Raw genomic sequence first — 18,459 nt, 5'->3', positions numbered from 1 at the left:
AATTACCTCAGTGATACCAGTAAGCCTCTGTTGAATAACCTAGAAACTAGGCTAAGCCTTGGGGCTGAAAGCTTGATATTTTCCCTTTGTTGTCACTTATTGACCAACACAGAATATGTATATCTAAATTTTATTTTTTTCTGAATTGAGCCATGTCATATGCTTGGTGATCTTTTGTCTGAATTGTCAGATTCTACATCTTAGCCATAAAATTTGCTGTGATTTTGGTCTGCCTGATGTATGCAAGTGCATCCTTAACATGAATCTGTCCTGTGTTGTTCATTCCCTAGTTTCATCTACTTGCAACTGCAACTATCAGATGTGCAATAAACTAGGCAGGCCAAACAAATTAGGAAAAACAAGCAAAAAAAAAAAATAAAAATAGGCAATTTAGATGTGTTTGGTCACTACTTCTCAAATACCTCATGAATTTGTAAATGTCAGATAAACCAAAGTTTGGAAGAAAAAAAAAATTGGTTTTGCTAGTAATTTGTGTGAAATTAAAAGGTAGTGGTGAAGTAAAAAAGCAGTCTAGTAGTCTTAGGAATCACAGGGCTTCATTTATATCACTGTCAGACTTTCACATTGAGGTCTACGAAAAGATTACATAACACAAATTGTATTTTGTGAGGTGGAGCCATTATTCATGTAGTGTTCTGTGGGGCTGTTCCATCTGTTTCCTTTGAAACCATGTGGGAGTTTTGTGTGTGGGCTTTTAGAGGAAGTGCTCTAGAGCAGCCCTGGAAATGGGGTTGCTTAACCTTTATTCTCCCCCTGCTTCTCCTGGTTGACTGCACTAGAAAAAAATCTTTTGGTGGTACTTATGTACATCATAAAAAGCATCTTCTGATGAGTTTGACTTGAATGGGAGGGCTGACAAAATCTTCACTTTGTTTCAGAGATGTTAGGGACCTTGGTGGAGTTATGCCCGAAATTAATTGAATGTCAAAGACTTGGATTTCAAATAAATGTTTGTGAAGCCGGCATGTGATTTCTTGGGGGGCAAAAAACACGTTTCTCTTGAGCATCTGCCTAAATCTGGTCTAGCAAGCATTAGTTTGTTGCAGTTCTGGAAGTCCTGCAAAGTTCACATGTATGACTTAAAAATTAATAGTTTCTGCGAGGGGTAGTGGAGGCAGGGGGGAAAAAATGAGAAAAAAAAAGAAAACAAAATTGAAATAAACTGTAACCATTATTTGAGTAGCATAACTGCAGGTGTGACGATGGTAAAGAACCACCTAATTTTGGGAATGAGGAAGGCATGATAACGTGAACCTCTCAGCAGCTTGTGATGTGAATTTTCTATGCTTGGAAGGTCAATGTCACAGTGGTAAAACATTACTAGTAAATATGTTGTTAAGATTTGATATACTCCATAAGTTGCCCTAGATGTTTTGGGGGAGTGTGTGGGTTTTTGTTTTGTTTTTCTTCATGTAAAATTCATAAATTAGCTTTCCTCTTTGTGGGAATACATTTCTTATGTGCAAGATTTTCCTTCTGCTTAGTCAGTTGACAACACACCATCTGGGCCCTGAAGCCTAGGATAAAGATCCTGCACATGATCCTATCCTATCACTGTCTTGAGGGTGATATATAGGTTATTATGGCTTTTTCTTATAGCTTACTTTGTGCTCTTATTTACCCCAGTCGGTTGTTGCTACAACAAAGTTGTGCTCTCAGCATATTGAAAGGGTTGGAGGAAAATCCAGGCTAAAACTTGCAGTGTACTCAAAATATTTATTGTTCTTGCTAAAATTAACAGCCAACTGATTGATCTGTTGTGCCCCTGGGAACAAAAATATCTGGCTCTGTAAGTTGAAATATCATGATACTGGAAAAGGGCATAATAAATGCCTGGCTTATGAAAGACCTTTTGAGTCTTTCCTGGGTGGCTGAAGTTAAGGAATGTCATGAGTAAATTTCAATGTTGGTGAGAGAAATCTTGTAACTAGTGATGAAAATCACAGGAATTGGAAGTGAGATTTTTGCATTTATAATGTGTGACAAAAGCCTATGACCTAAGAGTATTCCTGCTTGCTTTCATATGTTTAGTGTATTATGTGTGGGGTTATTTTTCCTTCTTCATTCTGTATGCAAGTTCTGTCAGGCAGGGGATATAAAAGGGAATGCAAGTGCACTGTTCAGTTAACTATTGCTGGTTAGTTAGGTCATGGGAAAAAACAAACCCAACAGGCAATAGCTGACAATGTGATTCCCAATGGCAGAAATGTACTGTGTATCAATATAAGGAAATAATTGAGTGTCTTTAATTTTTTTGCTGTTCTTCAGACTGCTCTGCAATGACTACAGCAAGATACAGGCCTACCTGGGACTTGGTACTTGACCCATTAGTGTCCTGTAAGCTCTGCCTTGGTGAATACCCTGTGGAACAGATGACAACAATAGCACAATGCCAATGCATCTTCTGTACCCTGGTGAGTTTGTGTTCTTTATTAGACATAAAAAAACAAGACATAGGTTTAACTACACTAACAGTGTGTTTCTGCTGGGTGGGACTCACCCTGAAGTATTGATCTTGCGGTGGAAATAAATACTGTTGCTGTGTACTTGACACAAAAGCTAGGAAGTAAACCTTTGTTTTCCTGTAATAAAAAGAAAATAAATTATTCAGCACTTCAATATACTGTATAGTTATCACCTTACCAAGGTTATTCACACTTTCCTTTTTATCTATCAGTGGCTTGCATCTGGGGGTGGTTTTGGTGCCCCTTACATATCTTATAAAAACATCTAATGAGTTGGACTTGAATGGGAGGGCTGACAAAATCTTCACTTTCTTTCAGAAATGTTAGAGACCTTGGTGGAGTCATGCCAACAATTAATTGAGTATCACAGACTGTTGGGGGTGGTTTTATGATTGATTGGGTTTTTGTTGGGTGCTGAGGTGTTTGTGGTTTGGTTTGGTTTTTTTTTTTCCCCCTGTTGATTTATTTATTTATTTTTTTAACTTTAGAAGAGAATAGTCTCTCAGTTGAAAGGGATCACTTCAACCGTGATCTGTGGTCCAGTTGCCTGGCCACTTCATGGCTCATCAAAAGCTAAGGCATGGTGTTAAAAGGCATTGTCCAAATACCTCATAAACACTGCTCTAGGAAGCCTGTTCCAGTGTTTTGTCACCCTCTCTGTAAATAAATGCTTTCTTATGTCCAGTCTGAACCTTTCTTGGTGCAGCTTTGAACCTTTCTCATGTGTCTTTTCAATGGATACTAGGGAGAAGAGCTCAGCACCTCCCTTTCTACTTTCCTCACTCAAGAAGCTTTAGAGAGCAATGAGGTTGCTCCTCAGTTTCATTCTCAGTCTCATTCTCTCCAAACTAGACAAACCTAAGGTTCTCAGCTGCTCCTCACAGGACACTCCTTCCAGCCATTTCACCAGCTTGCTTGTCCTCTGGAGATGCACCCAAGGACCTTGACATCCTTCTTAAATGGTGGGGCCCAGAACTGCACCCAGTTGGCTGCACCAACTCTGAACACTGTGAGACAATCACTTTGTTTGAACAAGTGGAGATGCCGTTTTTGGTGATCCCAGGATGGGCTTTGCCCTGCTGGCTGCTGGGCACTGCTGGCTCACACAGAGCCTGCTGTCACCCAGCACCCCCAGATCCCTTTCTGCTGGGCTGCTCCCCAGCCACTCCTCACTCAAATTATGTTTGTTCCTGGTGTTACTCCATACCAGGTGCAGAATCCGGTAATTCAGCTTGTTAAATTTCATGCCATTATTTATTTCCCTGCTCCAATTTATCTAGATCTCTGCAAGGCATCTTGACTCTCAACAGAATCAGCAGCAGTTCCCAGCTTTGTATCCTCATCAAATGTGCTGACGGTACATTTGATTCTTGGGTCCAAACAGTTGGTAAACATATTGAACACAGCTGACACTAGAGCTGAGCTCTGAGGAACAGAGTGGTGACTGGTAGCCAAACAATGTAGTCCCATTCACTACAGCCCTTGGAGCCCAGTTTTGCACTCAGAACTCATTTCACAGCTGGACAGCTTGTACAGAAGGGTGCTGAGAGAGAAAGAACATCAAAAGTCTTACTAAAATCCAAGGAAACTACATCCACTGCCTGATTCTTAATTCCAGGCAGGTGACCTTGCCATAGAAGGTTATCAAATTAGTTAAACAGTCTTTTCTTTTTGATCCCATGTTTACTGTGCCTAATGACTGCATTGTTCTTTAAATGCCTTTCAGTAGTACCCAGCATAGCCATGCACACACTTGTAACTAGGAAATTATTTAATGTATTACAGATTCTAATTTCACTGTATCATAATTGCAGTCACATAACAGGTTTTCATTACCATATTGTACAAATGCGTACCCAGAATAACAAGAATCTTGTCAGTTAAATACAAAACACTGGAGAATGTGTGTAGTATTTGACAAAGAACATCATCATCACAGTTAATGGATATTGCTAGTTTAGGAACAGAGGAAACTACTAGTCAGTTTTCATCCCTAATACTGAATTTAAATTAAAATTTTAGTTCATTAAATTTTGCAATGGGTGCAATTACACCAAGAACCTGGTAATGATGGTTCAGCAGAGGGAAAATTGGAGTATTATCAGTAAGAATATAACTTGTGAGATACATGATGCTCAGACTTTAATTTCCCAACAGTTTATGATACGGTGTTATAGACTCAGACATGGAATTGGGTGACTTATTAAATATGAAAATCCTTTCCAGCAAAGCTTTTTTGGTGTGTGTTTTTAATATTTAAGATCAAGACTTTTAGTTATTTTTATTTCATGGAAATATTTTTTTTATAGTAGATTTTGTAGTAGATTTCCTAGATATAGGAGGCAGCCAATGGAGCAGGTAGATCTACTGTGAAAGAAATGTTTGCTCAAGCATGCAAAAACATATAAAATAACTTCATGACTTCATGAAAAAGAGAGTAATAGGCTGTTGGTCTAACAGGTCCATGAAAACTGTTCTGTTCTAGTACTTACAGCTGAGTGTCATGTTTCTCCCTGGTGCTTGAATGCAGAGCATATTTAAATGTCAGTTTTCAGTAACATTTCCATGGCTGCAGAAAGACTGGGTTACCAAATATATTTTTTCATCTTTACCTTGTGCCTTCTGATGTTTACTGCCGTCCTTGATCTTCTGGTTTTTGGTTAGAATGTGATTGCTGACTCTTACTGCTGTTTTGAAAGGTATAACCAATTACAGAGATCAGATATGTAACCTTTACCGATAACCTGTTCTTACAGCTGATATAGTAATCTGACTGGTGACATGGAATTTGTGTTTTGAACTCTGTTCAGCTGGAATCATCAGACAGTTTTTACTACTTGTATTTGATGGTCTTGAGTAGTTCATTCAGCTTTGTCCTGTTTACAGAAATTTTTGTAGTTTGCCTTTTTTTTGCCACTTACGATCTTCAGACTGTGGCATTTAAGTGCCCTGAAAACATTATTTATCCTAAAGCTTTCCTATGAATTAACAGGTAGTACTATCCTTGCTTTCCTTGATGATGGTGAGGGAAGTGTTAAGAATCAATCCCAATAAATGCAAGAGGCAATAGCTATAAATCTGTTACAGCCCAGGTCTTCATCTGAAACCCAATGCCTTAATTTCTGCCTTTGAGTTGATAAATTGCTAAAGAAAATACTCCCAGAAGTCTGGCAAGATTGTTTGACTAACTATTGACAGTCATTAAGGAAGAGTGTGACAGATGTATGCAGAATCCTCCACTGGTGTTCCTTCAGCAATGATTTCCAGAAACACCAGGGACACTGCATATGAGTTGTGCTTTGTAAATGGCCAAACAATCAAAAAGTATAGCCTTTTGACTCAAGATTTTGCATGGGGTCTATGTATAGTAGATCCAGTTCATCTCTGGATATTCTTGTTTGACCAATATGTAGTTTTGTTCAGGCTTCTTTTTTTGTAAATGAACAGAGATAACTGATGGTGTTTCCAGGAATAAGAGCAAAAAAGACAAAGGGATATCCATGTAAGTGTGAGGACTACTTTTGCTACAGCTTTTACCACTAGCTCTGGCCCTTCTGTCTAAATCACAGCTAGCTGAAACAACATCAATATGTGTTACTAGATCTTTCAAGTGTAGTACTACTGGTATGTTGGCAACATTTGGATCAATGTACAGGTCTCTCAATCCTATATTTCTGTCTGCAGCTCTTGACTCTTCATAGTCACAGAAGTGCCGTAGTAACGATACCATGAAGGATTGTCTCTTCCTGACACTTGTACAGTAGCACAGCATTTCTATTCAGAAAGATAGAATGGGGACACTGTTTCCATTTGCATTCTGGCAGAGCTGTGCATGGATTAAATACAGCAGACTGCCACTCCTCTGCTGATAAGGCAGGCACTACAATTTCCCATAGTGTTATTTTGCCAGTTAGTACAATACTCCATTATCGTTTTTATCAGTATGATCGTTAATGCCCAGACAATGCTGTGAGCTCTCAAGCTTTGTATATCTCATCCATTAGGAATGTTATAAGAATGTATTTTCTCTGGTACCTCAAGCAAATCCATTGTTGGATTGCTTGAGGTACCAGAGGAACAAAAGTCTAAAGAATAGAAAAACAATATACCTGCTGTTAGCTTTTTGTTTGTTTTTCTGAGTATTATCAAGGGGAAAACCAGTCTCTCTCTTAGAATGATGTTGGCAATAGGACCAATCTTAAGTGTGCTGGTGGACCAAGCACACAATTTTGGACCAAAACACCTTTTAATAAAATTTTTTCCCTGTTTAAATAGCACACAGTACATAGCTAATAATCTTAAATTTTAAGGTAGTCACTTAGCAGTTGTTAGCCTCAGAAAAAGTAATTGATTTTTCATGTTTTCTTCAGAAAACTTTATGCTTAGAGAAGGAAAAACAGAGTAAAGCAGAGAGCACCTTTTTTTTCTTTAATTTTTCTTTTGTATCATTTGCTGCACTGAATTTTTATTGCCTAGCCTTTGCTTTTTTAAGGGGATTACAGGAGATAAGCAGGGAGCAATTTTATCCAAGTCGTGTCTGAAATTCTGATTATTTTGTAATCTGTGATGAAATTCACATGTGTCTTAATGGACAGGATGTTTCTTAGATGTGTTACCAAGTGTATATGTGCTGAAGTTACAACAGAATTTTTTTTTGCTTGGAAGTCAGGCAGTTAGTTGCTTGAATGTTTTCTGATTCAGGGTTTGCATGTACATCTGTGAACATAAATACTGTATATATATATATACATACATCAATGTGTCAGTGTGTTCCAAGTGCAGTGATGCCACTATTACTCAAGACAGGCTAAGCTCCTTTTGACCTCGCATTAGACTGAGTCCCCTTCAAGATGTTATGCACTACTGATCATTCTGGTACCAGCAGATTCATTACTTACTGTCTCAAGTTTAAACCAAAAGTCTGTCACATAGGCAGTCCAAGCAAGCAAATGTCTAGAAGAAATATGAAACATGACAGAAAATTTGTCTTTGAAAAAATTTGATTTCTGCCCTATAGCCTACCTTGTTACTGATAGGAGAAACTCTAGTCAGGTACATGAAAGAGAGGGCCACCAACAGTTAGAAAATAACAAAACTAAGGTTAAGACCTGCCTTCTGCTTCATGTTTGTGCTTTCTTTTTGGTCAGATATGGACATGTGGATCAACTTTGGTGTTTGAAACTAAGACTGCTTTGTAGATACTCATATGCTGATTCTTGTCCTTATGTGCTTGAGCCAGCTGGTTAATCTTACCTGGACCTTTAGGTGTCCCTCTAGTTTGTTGTGTTCTATCCCAAGTTGCTTGATAATAGGACAGTGACAGACTTCTGTTATCAGTAGCCCTTTTTAAACAGGATTTCTGAATTAGCTTAATAATGACTGGTTATACAGATCTGCATAATTCTAATCATTCTGCTATTTGAGCTTTCTTTTAAGCTGATAATCAGCAAGGCAAATATTATCCTGCCTATAACTGGTGTCAGGCACTCCTTTATTTTTTTTATTTTATTTTGTTATCATACATGGCTGGAAACACATGGAGCTTCTGAGTTGAGGGACAGGAAAAAAAAAGTGATTTGTTTAGTGTTATCCCTCACTCCAAATGAGGCAGAGGCAGCATCAGCCTCTCCTTCCCCTAGGGCAAGTCAGGCACCAGGAGAGGTGTGGCTGGAAACAGGTGGGCTTGGCTGCCTTCCTGATCCTGCGTAGATGGTCTCTGCTTGCCAAAAGCAGCCTACCTTAGCAGGGCAGCACTGTGCTGACACCAAGCTGTTCCTCACCTCTACCAAAGCTGCCCTGCTTGCTCGGAGACAGGAGGGAGGGGGAAACCTAATGGCTTGTGAGGTTTTATGGAGTTCAAGGTCCTTAGCAGCTGCAGTGTTTCCTTGTTTCCTACCACCAAAGCTTAGAGCTTGCTGCCTGAGCTCACATACCCCAGCCTTAGCAGAGAACTGCTACTAATCTTGACATGTGATGCGTCAGTAGAGGCTTCAGGGTTAGAGGTCACTGTGTGTTTGCGCAGCAGTTTGCATGGCTGGCTGCGTTCTCACTTGTCTTGTAGGTGGTGGGATGACAGAACTCCTTGCTTTAGTAAGCAGGAGCCATGTAACCCTGGGCAAAAACTAAACATGATCCAGAGCCTTCAGCTCTCCTCTCCTGTGTAATGTCACTAAATGAGATTAATGTTGTCTGTCTTCATCAGGGTGTTGGGAAGCCTAGCTCATTTTGGTTGCACAGAGTTTTGCATGTGAAAAAGAAAGGCCCTTTGTTTGCTGCAGGTGTATTTTCCTCCCACTCCCAATTGCTATTTCTGTTCTGAAATAGAATAAACTTTTCTCAAACATATAAGACTGATTTTTTTTGTTGTGTTTTTGCCTTCTGAATATTTGATTTTCATCCCACATATGTTGACATTTTAAAATAAATTTATTTTTGTAAAGTTTACTGTATGTTTTTTACCAACAGCAGGCCTAAATAGGTGAGAACAGAAAGTTTATGCAAGGTAATGAAGGGGTAAAAATGCATAATGAAAAAAGTTGATGTGTGCATCCACTTGAAACATCTATTCAAAGATGAAGAGGTATCACAAGGTATTGTCCTTGTCTCATTTGGCCATTTTCTGCTGTCTACTGCTGTGATTGATTCTGCTGAAGAAAAATTGTTCTTCTATAAATTTTACAGTACACAGCCATAAATAAGTGTGTATATAAAAAAATGAGCCCACCACTTCAAAGGCTAGGCACCTGTAAGTCTGTGTTGCCTTCTCTTCCTCTTTCAAGATACTCAGCTGGAAAAAGGCACTTGTTTTTCCAGTACTTTTAGTTCTGGATGCTTGGTCTTGCTTGTGCTTTCTCCAGCCATTGACTGCTGTGTCTCAAATGCTGTGTCCTGACCTTCCTCAAGCTGAAGTAGTCGTCAGGGCTCCTCTTTCTGCATTCTTGATAATACATTTCATCTTGCCTTACTTCATCATTTGTTGACTGATGGCCTGATGGTGCTGTTCCCTGCACTCAAACTGATACAGTCTCATGAGGAGGATTTGGAGGCTGGACTTAGAGGGGAGATGCACCTCATCGCTGATATGAACATCTTGTCTGCAAGTTATTGGTCGCATTCGTTAAGAAGCAGGTACCAGGGGCTGCTGTGATATTTGGGTGTACTGTCAGAAGGCATTTGGACAGAGGTAGAACCAATGCAGGGAAGTCTGCTCTTCTGTCCACAGGATGAACCAACAGCCATCACTGCACTAATTAGCTACAGCAGCATTTGCAATAGGTGATGCCTGCTCCTGCCAGGATCCGGCCAGTCCTCATGCTAAGATCACCCAGCTGCTGGGAGTAAAAGAACTCTTGGCAACAATAATTTTTACAGCTCAGGAAAGAATGCTCAGATGATTTGTCCTCAAACATGGAAGCACATGAATTGTGTTTATCTTTCCCAGCCCTCATCCTGTTTGGCCATCATCCACACACAAGATGATGTGATTGCGTTTAGACTGACAATGTAGTCTATAACAGGGCTACAGAACAGCTGATGTGAGTCTTTAAATGTTGACAGCATGGTGGGGAAAAAGAGGCATTTACCCTTGGCAATTTCAAACAAAAAAATCTTTAAAATAGGCCAAGTATTGGGAAGATAGAGGCAGGAAACCTGTCAGAGGTCTTCCAAATTGCTTCCCTCTTTGGGTAAAACATGCGTCATCTGTGATGTTATCTATATCTGGTCCTGGCCAAAGTCTCTCTCTGTGTGTATCTTGTTCACAGCATAAGGCTCTAGATATTCCCCTGTTGAGGAGCTCTGGAGTGCCTTGCAGGTGCTTGTGTTGAAGTCCAGGGTTGGTATGCTGGTGTAGCAGAATTTTTGTCTCTAACGAAACAAAGGATATTAAGGATAAACATGCAAGACAGTTCTCTGTTACTGCTTTCAGATTTGAAGTACTGCATGTTAAGATACTTGATTTTTTTCTTCCTGTGATTTATTCTTATGATAAGTTCGTACTAATAAAAATTTGAGTTCTAATAGTGAAGATTTATTTGCAATTAGATAATTGTTTCTGAAAAGATGTCTGTAGAAGTGGAAATTATTTAAGTTCAGCATATTACCACAAACATTACACTTCTAATGTACATCTGTCTCAGATCTAGGTGGTTTGTGAAGTTGAATGCAACTTCTGCTTGCAGATTTGGTCAGTATAGCTGACAGTTTATCTAATAAAGAAAATGCATGCATATGCCTCAAACAGATCTCTGTGATTAAGTGTGCATAGATATTTTCCAGTAAGTTGCTTGTCAACTAAGTAGGATTAGGGTGGTATTAAAAAGCTAGATTATAGATCTACTGTAGAGAGCTGGGCACACTGGAGCAGCAGTACAAGAGTGGTTCCAAGTTGAGCCTGCTATTAAACAACAATAGATTTGAGGCAGGATTATAACTACTTTACACAAAAAGACCATGTAGTAAATTTGAAAGAAGCTTAAAACCTCTCTGAGGAACCTACCATTCCTTTTTTACATGTTTTCTTGTGTGCTGTAAGTATACAATGGAAATTTCTCAGAAAGTAGTTTTCTTTTTCTATAATATACAAAGTTTAAAATAATATTGCTCTTAGGACTGGGGTGTTGGAATGGAAGGATACAGGCTCTTTAGGAAGGACAGGCAGAAGAAATGAAGGTGTCACCCTGTATGTCAGTAACCAGCTGGAGGGTGTGGAGCTGCACCTGGGAATGGATAAGGAGACCACCAAAAGCTTATGAGTCAGGATTAAAGGGAGGGCAGGGACAGGTAACTTTATGATGGGTTTGTTGCTACAAGGAGTCCAACCAGGAGGCTGTACAAGAAAATTGGAGGGACTTTATAAATAAAGGCATATAGTGATTGGACATGTGGGAATGGCTTCAAACTGAAAAAGAGTTGGTTTAGATACTAAGATGGAATTCTTTACTATGATGGTGGTGAGGTGCTGGACAGGTTACCCAGAGAAGTTGTGAATGCCCCATCCCTGGAAGTGTTCAATGCCAGTTTGGATAGAGCTCTGAGCAGCCTGGTCTAGTAGAAAGTGACCCTACCCATAGCAAAAGTGTTGGAACTAGACGATCTTTAAGGTCTGTTCCATGCTATGATTCTGTGATTTGTTCTATTACCAGATGAACATTTCTATTGCTTTAACAAATACACACCAAAATATTTAAAAAGGTAGCATATGATAATTATATGTGGTTACAAGAATCTCTCTTTCAGGAATAGGGAAGGCTCTAGCCCTGTTGTGTCATTCTTCCTTCTTCTTCAGAGAACACCCTAAATGCAGGCTGCTTGTTTCAGGGGAGTTTTTCTTCTTGGAATTGTTATTGTTTTTCTAAATGAAAATTATTTCTAGAAAATTATATTCAGGTAAAAGCTCTCTACAAGAGTGAATTTGCTATTGGACAAAAGGAAGGGGAACTTTTATTCCAAGAGTATGAGTCTTCACCTGAGACATAGACACTCAGATTTTTTTGTAGTGAAAGAAATTCACTCACTCGCATACATGCTGTCTCCCCCTGCCCCAGTGAGTATTGCACACTCTACTGTTCTAATCTAAAGCTAAAAATAGGACATTGCATCACATTATCTGAAAGGTTTTCAGGCAGTTTGTCTATGAGTATAAATTCTACCTATTCACCAGACTTACTGCAGAATTTGCTTTGGGGAATTAGCACAAAGCAGTAGATTAACCTTGGTATTGCACTGTCTTCTGTAAGGAAAATGTATCACCTTCTTAGAATTAATTTTAAAGCAATGTAAAGAAAAATTCATGGTATGTGGAGCATAAAAATACTACAAAATGCTACCAAATGTAGTTGGTGCTGTAGTAGTTTTGGTCATCGGTGTAGCCCCATCACATGAATTTTGAGCTTTGGCGTAGTATCCTGTTAGTATAAAAGTGACCCATAAACCAAACAGTAGATTTTTAGCTACAAGACATGAAAAAAGTGGTTCTTATTCAATATACTTTCATATTCTTCATCCAGAAGAATCTTTTTTTCCCAGAATGTAATGCCCAAAGGGATCTTTGCATGTACCTACCCTGGTGTCATTTTTAACATGAATCACAAAATACCAACCAACTTTTACTTAGTCTTCATGTGGTTGAGTGCAAGTGTATGTAATTATATATGTATGTGTATTTATGTATGTATATTTTTATATATTCATCTAGTCCTAGTTTGCAGGTGATGTAGAATTTGAGACTGGCAATTTAATCTACATGTTAATAATTATACTATTTGAAAACATTTTCAGCTTGATCTTTAAAAAATCTCCCTTATTGAAAAAGCATATCAGCCCTTTCTTGTGTTTCTGAAGTGCAGTGTAAACTCCTAGTGATTGCCCAAAGTGCAAGGTTATCTCCAACGTTAGTATTTGTGCACAATAGCAACTGCCCTTGACTATCTTCAATACTTGTTGCTACTAAATACATTGTAAAAAACATAATTCCCTTTCTTCTTTAGAACTTGGTAAAAGCTAGATTTCTTTTTATTTTTTCCCCTTTCAGTTTTATCAGTGCATGTGTTTTGGTTTTTTAAAAATTGTTTTCCAATACCAGCATCTGATGATTCTGCATGTAGTGCACACTTCATTTGGTGATGGCTGTGGCCTAGTGCCAGCACTAAAATACATATGAAGTTTTAAGAAATAAATCAAGTGATGTAGTGATGATATACTTGGCTCTTTTCATGTGTTTTTGGCCTTTACAAATCCATGGACTGATGAAAAAATTTCCCATATGGTTTGGCACTTGCATCTGCAGCATTAATTTAGTCAGAAGTCTACATTTTAACAAATTCCACCTATCAGCTGTTAAGACAATAATGCAGGATAATCTTTTTGTCTGCCAAACTCAAATCAAAGGTGACATCTTGAAAAACCATTCCTTGTTTGCTGCAATAGTAGCAATAACATGTTCTTAAATTAGTTATAACTTTCCCAAACCATCTCAAAGTGGTTTTAAATACATGCATTTTGTATTGGAAAATAACCAAGTGAACACATTTTTTCTGTCAAAGTAGATGGTAGGTAAGTGTTGCCCCCCATGTAAACAGTGAGAGTTGAGATTCCTTTTTTGGAATTACGATGTGGTTTATTTGGGGTTTGATGTCAGGAGAAATAAATCAAAGCACCAACATCAGGAGTAAGCATAATTATTACTGGGATTCTTCTAAAAGAAGAGGAAAAGTCGAAAAAATTTGCTGTCAAAAAATTGTGCAGGTTTGTTAGAGCTAAATGCAGCAGATCAAGATTGTGTTGTGGTTTTGAAATTAGGCAAAAATTATAATTTTGATTCCTTATATAGGGTATGTTGATCTTTATAATATTAAACAAAAAGATATGCAGCTCTAAAGCCATGGCACATCAGTGGTCTCTGTACATACATATCTTCTTGTGTGGCACAATCCTTGATGTATAGAGGTTAGAAGTACAGCACATCTTGCTGAGCTTTAAATACTACACTGTGCTTGGCAGCTACAGAAAGGAAGTCATTCCTTTATTAGTCATCTGTCTCTGAGGCAACAGAAAAAAGTGTTCCCAATTTATGTAGGCATCTTATATAGTAAAACTGCTGCTGAATTGGGCTCTCAGTTGATCTTTGTGAGGGAATGGATCTTGGGCAAATCTCCTGAAAATGGATGTGCTCCTGCCCTTTGTCGTAGGGACAGCAAATGCCCATAGGCTTCACGGATTACCAGGTGACAGAAAAAGTTGATGCAGGCATCAGAAAGGACAACAGCGATGGAAAGAGGACAGAGCAGGGATGCACAAGGATTATGCATGCACAGGGAGCAATACAGGAGTAGTGGTCAGGGGAGCTAACTGGTCTCTTCTGACACACATCCATTAGAGGAATAATAAAGACGTTCCTCAGCATATTAGTTTTATATGCATGAGTCTACTCTCGTGACTTTACTCCAATGTCAGGCTTTAGGTATCTAATTCCATCTCCTGTTTTCTCTGGGAAAAGTTGTATAATACAGTTAAGTTTGAATGTTGTTTGGGGTGACCTACACTGCCACATTTTTTTGTTCATGCTACAGAGTACTTCATTGCCTTAATGAAGATACTTTCTTCCAGCATTGGAACAAGTTGCATAGAAAATTTGCAAAAATTTGGCATATTTTTGTAATTGTTTTACGATGAGTTTTTCATAGTATATGATTGAATACCTAATGCTGCTTTGTGTTGCTTGCATGTTGCTGCATTTCTGGTACTGTATCCAGTTTTATGCAAGTTGCACATCTTTTGTCTTCTCTCAAGAGAAACTACAGGTACCTTGTGCATCAAATTCTCTTGCAAGTGCTTTGGGTTCCTCTTTCTCCACCCAAGAAGTCTCAGGGGAGTCTTGAGTGGATAGTGTGTTTTATCCTCTGCCTATTTTCCAACAATATTTCATAGACTTGAGGCATTTCTCAGAAGGTGAAGTATGACAAGTGCACTTGGCTGTGCTGATTTTGAGAATGCAGCAGCCACTGTCCCATCAGGGGAAGGGAAAGGCCATGGACACTGCTCATGACAGGGATGCACTGAGTTGTTTCTTGGAAAATGAGAGGAAAGGGAAGCAAATGGAATAGGCTTTGGCAATAGTCCTAAACAGTTTGAGGAGGAGAATTAGCCACATTAATGATTAATGATTGCAAAGCTTATTCAGCTTGAAAAGTACTTTCTATAAGTGCTAAGTGCTGGCATTAAAAATGTATGCATTTTCATTTTAATCCACACTTGGTGTCTGCAAATGGAGAGGAAAGGGAAGAGCCAGCAGTGTCATTATAGTAGCACTAATACCTCACTGCAGCTGAAGTCACAGCTTGCCAAGGCACACAGACTAGGATCTGGGTCTTGCAGAGCTCAGCCTGTCGTGGTTAGTGATACAGGTTCTCTTCAAGTGTTCTACCACTTGCCCTGCAGAACTCCAAGTGGAGGCTTGGAAACCCTCTGCAAGTCAAACATCTACTAAATGAAGAGTTGTCCTCATTAAATCCCTACAGAGGAAGACAAAGACTATGTGTAGTCTGTCACACATGGATTTCTTTGCACAATTAAAAATTTTATAAATATCAATTATCGGATCTCTGTTTTTATTTTCAAAAAAACTGACCTGCTTTCTCTAAAGCTTGGGAGACACAGAGAAAGGAAGCTCTAACAGAAATGATTTGTTGTGCTATCAAGGTGGTGGCAACTTGCCACTGGAAATGCTGTGGACCAGAGCAGCAGAGATTGTGTGGGCAGGAAGTACAGTCTTTGCTGCAATCAAGCTGTGAGAGGTAAAATCTAGAATAATTTGTTACTAGAGGCATCTGAAAGGAGCTGAATAGGCAAATTGAGAGGCAGAAGAGAAAGAGAAGAGGTTTGAAGTCTGAACTTTAACAGCTACAAGCCACATGCCTGAGGGTTAGGCTGGAAGGTGCTTGTTGCTGGGCTATTTGATTGCACAGTGTGAAGGAAGAAGCAGCTTAGGAGAAGCAGTTTTGTGCTCACAGCTGAAGTTAGGCACACCAGCCTTGGCACAGTCAATGCAGCCCTTTGCCTTCCCAGGCTGGTGGTGAGTCAGCAGCTGCATACCTTTTGCAAATGTCTGGAAATGTTAACTGAAATCCTTGTTTTGCCAGTTTGCTGCAGAGTGTGTAATCCTTCTTGCCTCCCACACAGCTGTATGCTGAACTGGTTTCATATCATCATTTCACTCTGCAGTTGGTCTAGCCTCACTCTTTATTCACACATCTGTAAACAGAGAGTTAGGGACCTTGTTCTGTAATTGTCTCCAGTTTGTTTATGCCAGCCGAGCACACAGGCAGGGCGAGAACATCACAGGGTGCCCAGCTCACCGGGAAGCAGACCCTCGTCTGCTCTTCCTGTGTAGTGTTGGGCTGGTAGACACTGCATGGTAGCAGCAGAGAGCAGGGTCTCTTCATTACTCCCTTGTCTTCCCAACAGACACCTAGATGCATTAACTCTCAGCTTGATGTAGGAAGGATGGAGGAGGAGGGGAGTTGTTGCTCATCAAGAATAACAAGGTTTAATCTTATTTTGCCCGTGGTCAAAAATATCCGCTTTTCTTCTCTGCTTTGTTGACAGCAATGCTGCGCACTGCTGCATTAGATGCTACATTTGCAGTTATGAGTAGGGGAAAATGCTGTGGTTGCTAGGGGAGAAAAGTGTTAGTATTACCAACATTTATTATTTGGTCCCCATAGAAACTATAGTTCTTCAGGGAGTCCTAATTCTCATATTTGCCCTTTTTATGGAAAAGTTGTTTTTTTAACCAAGAAGTTCAGATAGTTATTTTTCAAGAATAGGTGGCAAGATAGACAACTCCCTTTGTGTTGTAGTATCCTTTACAGATGTCAGTCTATGGCGAATTACTGCTTGCTAAGTTCTATTGTGGCTTCCAGTCACACAAAGATATTTAGAGTGTGGTTAATCTAATTGTACCATGGAGGTGCTTAATTTTTTTTTTCTGATTCTTCTTCTTTGATTTGTTCTTCCCCCCTTTGTTATTTTTTAATTTGCTGTAAATTTTAAATTGATAAAGAGCTATTTGGTTAATTTTGGTTTAAGTGATCTTCGAGGTTTTTTTCAACATGAATGATTATGTGATTTGATGAGGAAATGAGCTTGCTGTTTTCTGTTTAAAGGTATATCTGTGGCAAAAGCTATGAATGTGGCTCATGGCTGTAAAAGGGACATAGTAGCACCTGTTTTTTCAAAGTCTGAGTTCTTCAGATTTTCAGATGAAAGCTGTTATCCTTGGCAGAATAGTTAACTCAGTGTTTGGCTCTCTTACAGTGCCTAAAACAGTATGTGGAACTTCTGATCAAAGAAGGTCTAGAAACAGCAATCAGCTGCCCTGATGCTGCCTGCCCAAAGCGAGGTCATCTGCAAGAAAATGAGGTACACTCTTCCTGCAGAGGGTGTTTTCTTTTCCTTACAGGATATTTAAATGTTTCTTGCTTTTTATGTTACAGCTTCCATTTTTGACAACATATGTGTTTTTATTAATTTTTCAAAGGTCAGATACTCCGTTGGTTTAAAATTACTTGGATTATTACTGTTTCTAATAGGAATTTTTTGTTCCTTTCCTTCTTTAAACAGATTGAGTGCATGGTCGCATCAGAAATCATGCAAAGGTATAAGAAGCTACAGTTTGAAAGAGGTAACACATGTAATACTTCCCATTGAAAGCTGTGAGAATGGGTTTGTTCCAGAGCACTCTAGAAATCAGAATCTCTGCATATGTTCTTGCAGTAGCATTTTGCGTTAATTGCTTGGTCATCAGAAAGGAAAACCCCAAAACCTAAAAAATAATTGCTTCTGTTCTTGCCTGCATAATTCCCAGAACTGCAGCACTCTGGGAATAAACTAAGGAAAGAAAATTGCTATGTATTACATTCTAAATAGCTAAGGGAAGGAGTGACTTCTATTTTGAGCTTTGCTGTTTAAGTTGACTACTAGTATTGTAGGGGCTGGAGAGGAATACTGACCTCTTTCACAGAGCCAAGAATAGCTCCTGGGTTAGCATTTGGTACAGAATTAATGAATGGTTCTGTGTGTAATGATACAAACACATTAAGAACATAAGCTGACTGTGTGTCTGTGGAGATGTGCCAATGGTGTGACTATACAGAACTTAAAGTTTTGCTGAGGGTAGGACTAGCCTAGAAACCACTGAAATCATTGGTAGGTTTTTTATTGCCTTCATTAGGCTTTGAAACATGAAATGACGTATCTGTAAAGAGCCTCCAAGAAAGGGATGAAACTGTATCCTATGCTGTTTTTAATCATGTGGTTACATTAGGGTAGAGGTCAACTTGAAATTCTGTTTCAACTTGCCCAGTTCCGACTGGGCAAGGAAGGCATTGTGAAAACACTTTCTGCTGAGTTTTACTGCATAATATATGCTGTATTTAACTTCAAGTGCAACTGAAAAAAAATAAATCTCATTCTC

The 18,459-nt window shown here is 39.0% G+C and overlaps 1 protein-coding gene across 7 annotated transcripts in view; it reads left to right on the top strand.

The window, feature by feature from the left end:
- Positions 1–18,459, top strand: part of RNF144A (ring finger protein 144A) — a 63,860-nt gene that overhangs the window by 31,656 nt on the left and 13,745 nt on the right. For all 7 annotated transcript variants that reach the window (XM_058834382.1, XM_058834383.1, XM_058834381.1 and 4 more), the window contains 3 exons: positions 2,290–2,435; positions 17,301–17,405; positions 17,607–17,667. In XM_058834382.1, coding sequence (XP_058690365.1) covers positions 2,301–2,435; positions 17,301–17,405; positions 17,607–17,667 — 301 coding nt within the window. In that variant the 5' untranslated portion in view covers positions 2,290–2,300. The remainder of the gene's footprint in view (positions 1–2,289; positions 2,436–17,300; positions 17,406–17,606; positions 17,668–18,459) is intronic.

The sequence above is a fragment of the Poecile atricapillus genome, chromosome 3, assembly GCF_030490865.1.
Source record: "Poecile atricapillus isolate bPoeAtr1 chromosome 3, bPoeAtr1.hap1, whole genome shotgun sequence".
NCBI lineage: Eukaryota > Metazoa > Chordata > Aves > Passeriformes > Paridae > Poecile > Poecile atricapillus.
The sequence above is the reverse complement of the archived record's forward strand: the minus strand, read 5'-3'. Positions and strand labels throughout refer to the sequence as shown.